This window comes from Lethenteron reissneri, chromosome 16, assembly GCF_015708825.2.
Source record: "Lethenteron reissneri isolate LAM-NWPU_2019-01 chromosome 16, ASM1570882v1, whole genome shotgun sequence".
Classification (NCBI taxonomy): Eukaryota; Metazoa; Chordata; class Hyperoartia; order Petromyzontiformes; family Petromyzontidae; genus Lethenteron; species Lethenteron reissneri.
In genome coordinates, this window is record NC_083794.1 from 9,476,767 (window position 1) to 9,485,901 (window position 9,135).

A 9,135-nucleotide genomic window follows, 5' to 3' on the forward strand; every position below is an offset into this window, starting at 1 on the left:
ACGTGCGTTACGCTGCGTTGTTGTTATTATCATATCGCGTGTACTTTGTACAAGTAAAGTATTACGCTGGGCAGGTCTGCACGGCAGTATGGAAAACAGACGTTCGTTCGGCAGGGCATTTGAAGCGATGCTCAAATCTGCCGCCGTGAACCTGAACCGTCATGCGCCTTTACGCGCAGAGTCGATGCAAATCTAATACGTACGTTTAATTACCCTGATTAGCGTTATCGTTAGTCTTTAGGTAACGTCACATATTCGACCCCTCCTGCTCCATCCTCCTTCTTGTCCCCCCCCCAACCCCCCTGCCATCTTCCCCTCCCGTGCGGCTATAATTATCTGCCACACTTTGTAAAATATTTACGAAAAAAAAACCGCGAGTAAATAAATGGGACCGGGGGCCCATCGCCGCGCCGCGTTCGCGTTCGCTGGCCCGAGCGATGCCGCTACCGCCCGCCGCTCACCCCACGGCACGCGTCTCTCCCTCTGTCTGACGGTGACGGCGGCGGCGGCGGCGGCGCAACGCCGATTGACGTTTTTCTTTTCATTGCGACGAGTTAGAACGGCGCTCGGGCACTGCGAATTCGTTTTCATGCGAGGCTGTGTGCGAGCTGCCGATGTGGTGAGAAAGCCGGTGAGAGAGAGAGACAGAGAGAGCGAGGAAGCGAGCAAGAGAACGAGAGAGAGAGAATGCAAGAAATTGGTCCATGTCCTTCCCCTCCCAGTTTTTGGAGGGGTGTAGTAGTTTTTTTTTGAGGCTCTATTAACGGGGGTGGGGGGGGGGGGTGTGACGGGGGGGGGGATGAGCCGAAGCTGGGAATTTGCATGTCCGCGCGCATGCGCAAACGTTGGCTAAAGAGGGGCCGGCCCTCCCATGAATAAGATGAGAAGAGAGCAGAACCTGGGCAGGTGTATGAATGTCGACACGCCGGCCGCGTGAGCAACAGTGAGCGCTCAGTCGCGTCCGGACCCACCACGCATTACGCAGCGGTTGACGTCCGAGCAGCCCCGAGTGTGTTAGCCCGCACCGACGATTCTCCTTTACGCGTGAGCTCGCATCTCCTCCTCTTCAACTCTCGCTCTATTCGTTCGCTGTCTCCCTCCCCCCTCTCTCTCTCTCTCTGGTTCTCGATCTCTCTTGCGTCGCTCGTTCTCTATCCCACCATCCAGCCCTCCCTGTGTCACTCTCTGTCTTATCCCCCCTCCCTCCCTCTCTCTCTCTCGCTCTGCCTTCCACGACTGTCTCTCGCTCTCCCACGCTCGCTCGCTCACTCTCTCTCAGTCACTCTCCCGGTCGTTCGCTCTCGCAGGCAGTAGTAATATATATAGGGCAGGGGGTGGGAAGGCAGCTATCACCTCGCGCGTGTTCGCGGGGCAGAGACGACGTTCACCCACCGTCGCCGGCGCTCGGCCTCTCGAAGAGCAACAGTCAGCGTCGCTGACCCGATTCCATCCAAAAAAACCCGGTCCATGCGCGCCTAAGTCAAGATGATGTCCATGAACAGCAAGCAGCCGTTTGCCATGCACGCGGCCATGGCCGAGCCCAAGTACTCCACGTTGCACCCCAGCTCGGAGGCGATGCGGAGAGCTTGCCTGCCCACGCCGCAGGTGAGGATTGCGCGCGCGCGTTGCGTTTCGGCGCGTTTCGTTTCGCCCGCGGGGTGCCCGCGTGTGCCCCTGTCGCTCCCAAAACACAGGCAGCCTCGGGGAGCGGTAAGCTTTTATTTTGGTTCTTCGTGGTGGCGGTGGTGGTGGGGAGGGGGCAGTGGCGATTTGTTGACAAAGCGCCGATATAATGTTTTTTTTTTTACGTCATTTTAATGTTTGCCGAGTAATTAGCCATCCCGCGTTAAGCTTGAATGCGTGTCATGTACAAAAAAAAGCAGTGGTCGTTACTTCTTTATGTAGTCTTTAAGGCGATGGGGCGCTCATTTAATCATGATAATGTTATGCTCAGGGCTTTAAGGTCCATGTGGGTTGGGTTTTTGTTGTTGTTGTTACATCTTCCCCCGCTACTACCCAAGTCTTCTCTGATCTCACGCTGACCCATAGATTCCACTGCTGACCGACGGCGCACGCTTTCTTTTTTCTTGTTTTTTTGTTGTTGTTGTTCGTATGCGACGATGCTGATGACTGCAGAGCAATATATTCGCGGGCTTGGACGAGAGCTTCTTGGCGCGCGCAGAAGCGCTCGCCGCCGTGGATATTGTCTCCCACCAGAGCAAAAACCACCACCATCACCACCACCATCACCCGCACCACCCGTTCAAGCCGGACGCCACGTACCACACGATGAACAGCGTGCCTTGCACCTCGGCGTCCAGCTCCATGCCGCTGCCGCACCCGTCAGCACTCGGGTCTCACCACCCGCACAATCCCCATCACCCGCACCACCACCACCATCAGCACCACCAGGGGCTGGACAGCGACCTGCTGGACCACATCTCGCCGAGTCTGACGCTCGCGGGGCTCACGGGGCCCGAGTCGTCCGTCGTTCCCACGTCGGCCCACCACGCGCACATGCCCACCATGAACCACATGCATCAGGCGATGGGCATGCCGCACCACCACCCGCACGGCCTGGGCCCGCACCACGGCGGCCTCATGCCCGGCATGCCCGACACGGAGGCGGACCCTCGCGAGCTGGAGGCGTTCGCGGAGCGCTTCAAGCAGCGGCGCATCAAGCTGGGCGTGACGCAGGCCGACGTGGGCTCGGCGCTGGGCAACCTCAAGATCCCGGGCGTGGGCTCGTTGAGCCAGAGCACCATCTGCCGCTTCGAGTCGCTCACGCTGTCGCACAACAACATGATCGCGCTCAAGCCCATCCTGCAGGCGTGGCTCGAGGAGGCGGAGAAGGCGCATCGGAACAAGCAGACCAAGCCAGACCTCTTCAACGGCGGCGAGAAGAAACGCAAGCGCACGTCCATCGCCGCTCCCGAGAAGCGATCGCTGGAGGCCTACTTCGCCGTGCAGCCGCGACCCTCGTCCGAGAAGATCGCCGCCATCGCTGAGAAGCTGGACCTCAAGAAGAACGTGGTGCGCGTGTGGTTCTGCAACCAGCGGCAGAAACAGAAAAGGATGAAATTCTCGGCCGTTCACTGAGCTCTCTTCCCCGGCCGGCTGAGCGGGCAGGCGGGCAGGCGGGCTGCGTCAGGCGGGCTTGGCCCAGAGACCACAGACTCGGGCTGATCGTTGAAGAGAGCGGATAGATGCTGCGCTCTGCGGCTCGGTCGCTCTCTCGTCTCGCGAAAACCGACGCCGTCGAGTCGCGAAGACAACACGGGACAGAGAAATCCGCGTCACTTTCTAAAACAAAAACGAAGAGAAGCGCGAACTTCCCTCGAGCGGACTGACCCCGCACTCTGTCCGATTCTTTTATGAACTCTCACGGGGGAGACGGAGAGCAATTTGTCGCCGGTGTTGTTACTTCCTCCTGCTACTACTGTTATTTATTTGTTGTTTTATTTGTCTTGTTTTTGAATCCCAGTTCCGCTTTTTCTCCATCTTCTCACCTCTCCCCCCCCCCCCCACACTATCTCTGTCTCTCCCCAAGCTACCTTAAAGTCCTTCTGCGTATTTATTTTTCATCTTTAATAATTTCTCGTTTCAATTGTCGCATCCGACAGGGACACAGTGGGGGGGGGGCGAATCGATGGACTAACTAAGAAAATGAACGAGGCCGTTTTTTTTGTTTCGCTTCGTTAAAACGCTAAAGACACGCATTTAAAAAAAGGCATTCTTCTGACATTTCAAAACAAATATATATAAAATATATATTTTCTCAGCACACGAAAGATATTTACAGGTTATATTAAAACAAACAAATAAAAAAACGCGACACGGTATAAGACGGGCGGTAACGTGTAAGACAAAGCGGCGCACTTGTTAAACTACGAAACAAACGTATTCGCGTAAAGTTAACAACCGTGGCAATCCGTTGCAAGGCGTTGCATATGGCCGGTTCGCCGGATAGTTTCGCAATTATCATTATTATTATAATTATTGGTGTATGAGCATTATTATTATTATCTTTTAATGGACAACCTAATTGCCGTGTATGCTATCTTATCTTACACGCATCGCTCCGTCTTATATTAGAGAGAAGAAAGCCTCATCTTCCCGTGAGTGCAATCTTATCTCCGCGATGTATGCAAAATGCGCTGGGAATTTCCTCCCACAAACGAAAATAAATAAACGAATACAATTGTTAAACGGGTGTATTACGACCTTCCGGCATGCGCATACAATTCAACAGCAAGTATTCGGCTTCCGTTTGAACGAATAATTTTCGACAGTAATATGCGTTTTATTTGATGCCAGCGGATTATGTGTATTGTTTGCGATAAGTTAGCATTTGACGATAGCTTCTAGCAGTCAGTATACCCTTTGCACCAGTGTGCAGAACCGTCATGTCATTGTTTTATTTTTAGGTTGGTAATATGATTAAATATAACAACGACGACTTATTATTATTATTGCTATTCATGTCAATGCCGTTCGCTTTAGCTCCGCAACTTTTTTGTTGTTAATGCGTGTAGTTGAAGCATCAATTAATTGTGATTCATATAAATATACGTGTATATGTACACTTGAGTTTTGAAAGCTGCAAATTTTTCTTTGCTATGATAATCCTCTTCGGTAAGAACACACGACCACCCGGGAATGAGCAGTAGGAGAACCAGGCGTGGCCACCAGATATACGCGCACTTTGAAGAGTATTTTAGACCTAGCCGAGCGAATTAAGTCCAGCTTCATTTGGGAATCATCAGTGACGATGGCAGTGTTTGTACTTTCATATACGTGGCGGCGTAGCGCCTACGATTTGATAATTTTTCGTCAGCCACCCACACTTTTAACTTAATAGAGCAGGGCCCTTATAGTTTTGACCGTATATTGCATTTGTTAACTCATTAAACAGCCTTCTGAAAAACCATGAACGAGTTCCTTTTCGATGCCACGAGCCGCGCGTAGCTCTCGACGAGACGGCGATGATCGGACTGGTCCAGTCGCACGCGACGGCTGATTTACTCGAAACGGACGGCGCTGGGAAATTCGGACGAGGGGGCAGTTTGACGGCCATCGGGTAGAGAGAGAAGTTGCTTCGTTTCGGCGAACACAACGAGGGAAACGGAGGCCCCCCCTCCCCTCCTCCCCCCACTGCGAATTGTTTCTAGGGCACTAACTGGGGGATATAAACAACAACAACAACAACCTCCCGCGACGGTTCACACTTAGCAAGACAACACTTTAACACGCTTAGCTGTATATGTCTGGGTTTTTTTTTTTGTTACAATTCTCATGACTGTCTCATCCAACAAAGTAGAGCCTCTGCGCTCGTCATTAGGCAAGACGCTTTGGTTGTTCATTGATAAATTTGCTACTTATTTATTATCGGGATTTTATTTTTTGCGTTGCTATTTATTGTCGGACTTATTTATTAGCGGATTTATTTATTCACGTTCCACGTCAACCGTTTTGTTGCGCTCGACGTTTCGCAACGGCGGGCGCGCGAGTGTTTTCCACATCCTCTTGCACGATGAGATTCCAGTTGCACACAGAGCGGCGGCTTCTTACAGTCTGCGCTCGTGGTTTTAACCATAAACACCGGCGGTATTGACATTCGTCTCATTTTGCGTGCGAGTCTTAAGTTATTTAAACACTAATTATATGTTCTTCGCAAATCGGATGTCGCGAATTCGGAACGACGTGTTGATGGAATTCAGAAGCAAGCCTCAGTGAGGTGGTGGGGGGGGGGGGCACGTAAAATTAAAGACTTTATAAAGAGGAGTCAAAACCAATCAAGAATAATTGTGATATTAAATTCAGATGCAAACATTGGGATGAATCGTACACCCCCTCCCAGTAAATTCAAATTTAAGTCGAAATAAAAAATTTGAGAAAACCACGATGCTAGTATAATATGCTTTCAATGTATCTCCGACACTTGAAGGGGATCGATAGGGGAGTGGTTGAAACGAATCGCTGTGTGTACATATACAAAGGGAACGCCTCGAACGACCCATGGCATTTGTAAAGTTCTGTAAATTACTGTAAACTTTCACTCCTGTGTATAGAGACCCGTTCGTTATATGAGCACACGTGACCCGAAGGCATTCCAAGTGTTTTTTGTATATGTATACAAGTCGGCGTGCGTATGACACTTACAGATATATGAATATAGATATACGACTACTAATTTGTATCTTTCATTCCTCGACGATTGTTTTCCTTCACGTTTGCTTTTTGTTAAGTTTATCCTCTTCCATGGTTTGTGCTCAGGATTTATTATTATTGATGATTAATTTGTTGTTGTTATTTATAACGGTGAGTTTTTGCGGGTGGGGGGACGAGGGGGATGAAGGCGTACTATGAAATTGGCTGATCATGATGTATGTTTGTATTAAAGTACAACAAAAAAATCCAGACAAACTTAAGCAGTCGCCCGTGGAATCTTTTGTTTTGGGTTATGTACATTTACCCACCTCCCCCACACTGTCGTTGTGATTGGTAAATGCGTCATTGTTTTTTTTATTGTAGTTTACGATTAACCACAGCAAACATTTCCATGTACTGTGTTTCTACCATACATGGCACTGTTACGATTTGAGTCAGCACAATGAACGAGTATTGAAATGATGATTTCATAAATCACGGTGTGTTCTATTACGATTACATCTCGTGTATTATTACGATTATTATTTACTACTTTGAATTAAATTATTAGCGTTTGACCGTTGCCACCGAAGGACCTACAAAACACAACGCTTTGGCATGTGCTGTGTGAAATTTCTGCTGCACAGTTGTGTTTGTGCATATATATGTACATCATTTATATATGCACACGCGCTCACATAACACACACACACACACATGCGCGCACATTGTACGGCTTATTAATATTGCGGGGCTTACACAGGCCAATCGCAGACAACCAAATCATGTTTGGTAAAACATACAAATTCACTCGGGTCAAATATAAACTTACATTGCAAGCTCGTTTGCAAGTCCCCAGGTGGATTATCACATCACAGGGCGACCAACGATGGTGGTGGTGATTGACGGAGCCATCATCCAGCAGTGGATTGATCATGGATAATTATGGTGATGGTGGCTGTGGTGATAGACTGATACAAAACGTACAATTAAATGCGTGACACAATAAACATTCTTGGGTTATGATCGCTTTACCGCAAAGCGTATTGAAGGCATATACACATCCATTGTGCAGTATACAGTACATACAAAGCGTGTATTGCCTTGCGACAGCAATGGTGATTAGCTTGAGCACATACCTACAATTCATGAGAGATGCACACAGGCTATAATAGCCTTAATACTTAGAATTATTATCAATCACATGTATGTGCAGGGTTGCAAGAAACGATGAATATCTTCCGAGGGCCACGCGCATGAGCTGAGCACATTTACAGGACTCCGTGAAGGGTGCGGAGGGATTGAGAGTTGGTGGACGAGAGAGATTGAGAGTTGGTGGACAAGAGGGATTGAGGAAGGGGTGAGTGCGAGTGAAGAGGGCGAAGAGGTGGGAGTGAGTGAGTAAGGGATCGATCGATTGCCTTGGGAGATGGGTGCCGCGTTGGTTGAGCCCTCAGGCCTATGTGGTTCAATCCCCAGAGACGCGACAATGACTACAAAACCATATATATATATAATCTGGCTGTTCAAGATATCGAATTAATCAATACATCTATTTATCTGGAAAGATAGCCGGCGCTCTCTAGTTTTCAACGGCGCGCGATATATTTCAATAGCTCAACTCACTCCAAATTTAAGATCGAAAGGCTCGTACGGAATGATAATCACCATCATCACCACCACCACCACCGCGATGACAAATACGAGAGTCAGATCGGTTCGACATCTGTTGATCAAACCCTGGATCTCCAAGGCCCTTCATTCGTTCACCTCTACGCGTGTATCGTGCGATGTCGCAATGGCACGACCGCGCGTCCATACGCATGTGAATGTTTGCGGCGTGGTTGTCTGCTACGTGCGCGTGCTTATAACGTGCTTGGTTCGTTTACAGAGATAGAGTGCGCTTATTTTTATTGTTGCTGTTGTTGTTTTATTTTGGTTTAAAGCTTTCGTGACTGCAGGGATTCATATTCTTGGTTCTTTCGGTAAAGTCACGTTGTTGTTGTTGTCAAGTACGGGGGACGTTTAAATTACTTAACGACAGCGGGTCGCGGTAGTCTAATGCGACTTTGACACTTTGATCAAACAAACAAACAAAAACACATAGGATATCTTTCGCGTCGATATGTTATATTTATATATGCGGCACGTTTTAAAAACGTAGCGGCCCACCGTTTGTTCGGGGGGGGGGAGGGAGGGGGGGGGGCATCAGGCGCAAAGAACGTCGTCGCTTATGGCACTTTCAAATTGCGAACATTTCACAACATGAAAAAAAATCACACTTCGGCGACTCCAGTGCCCAACAACACGGCTGTTATTGTTATTTGTTTGTTTGCACTCAACTTAAAAGCAAATGAAAGTTATTTTTTAAAATATAACATCGCTAACGTCGCAAATAGGTGCGCTGTTACACACCGATATATTATATTCGGCTCATTATTTTCTTTGTATTAACACTGCTAAATAAACACAGTTTGCAGTCAGTACCATTTTCAATCCACTGCTGGATGGGTGCCTCCCCCCCCCCCTCCATGCAGTGCGGGGTGCGTCTGGGGAAGGAGGGGGGGGGTGTTTTGACCATACTTCACCACGGTTTGTTGATGTCGGTTGATGAAGGGCCAGGGGAACGTTTACGCGGCAACTTATAAGTACATTACAACAATGGATTTGGCTGGATATTTTGAGTGAAATAATTGGGCATTAATCCACGAATGTGGGACGTTTTTAAACCGTGCGTGCGCGTCTCGTGGTGCGTGTGTGCGTCTCGTGGTGTGTGTGTGTGTCATGGTGCGTGTGTCTCGTGGTGTGTGTGTGTCTCATGGTGTGTGTGTGTGTCTCGTGGTGTGTGTGTGTGTATCGTGGTGTGTGTGTGTGTGTATCGTGGCGCGTGTGTGTGTGTCTCGTGGTGTGTGTGTGCGTCTCGTGGTGTGTGTGTGTCATGGTGCGTGTGTCTCGTGGTGTGTGTGTGTCTCATGGTGTGTGTGT

At 49.0% G+C, this 9,135-nt stretch overlaps 1 protein-coding gene across 1 annotated transcript; it reads left to right on the top strand.

The window, feature by feature from the left end:
* Positions 1-890: 890 nt before the first annotated feature.
* POU4F3 (POU class 4 homeobox 3) lies at positions 891-6,726 on the top strand. The gene is made up of 2 exons (XM_061552349.1): positions 891-1,605; positions 2,137-6,726. Exons 1-2 carry the CDS (start codon positions 1,486-1,488, stop codon positions 3,097-3,099), a joined length of 1,083 nt encoding a protein of 360 aa, XP_061408333.1. The 5' UTR covers positions 891-1,485; the 3' UTR covers positions 3,100-6,726.
* The last annotated feature ends 2,409 nt before the right edge of the window (positions 6,727-9,135 follow it).

Excerpts from the sequence above, each read along its gene's own strand:
- POU4F3 (XM_061552349.1), top strand. The coding sequence starts at position 1,486 with ATGATGTCCATGAACAGCAAGCAGCCGTTTGCCATGCACGCGGCCATG. Across the intron at positions 1,606-2,136 it reads CTTGCCTGCCCACGCCGCAG|AGCAATATATTCGCGGGCTT; the intron begins GTGAGGATTGCG and ends TGATGACTGCAG.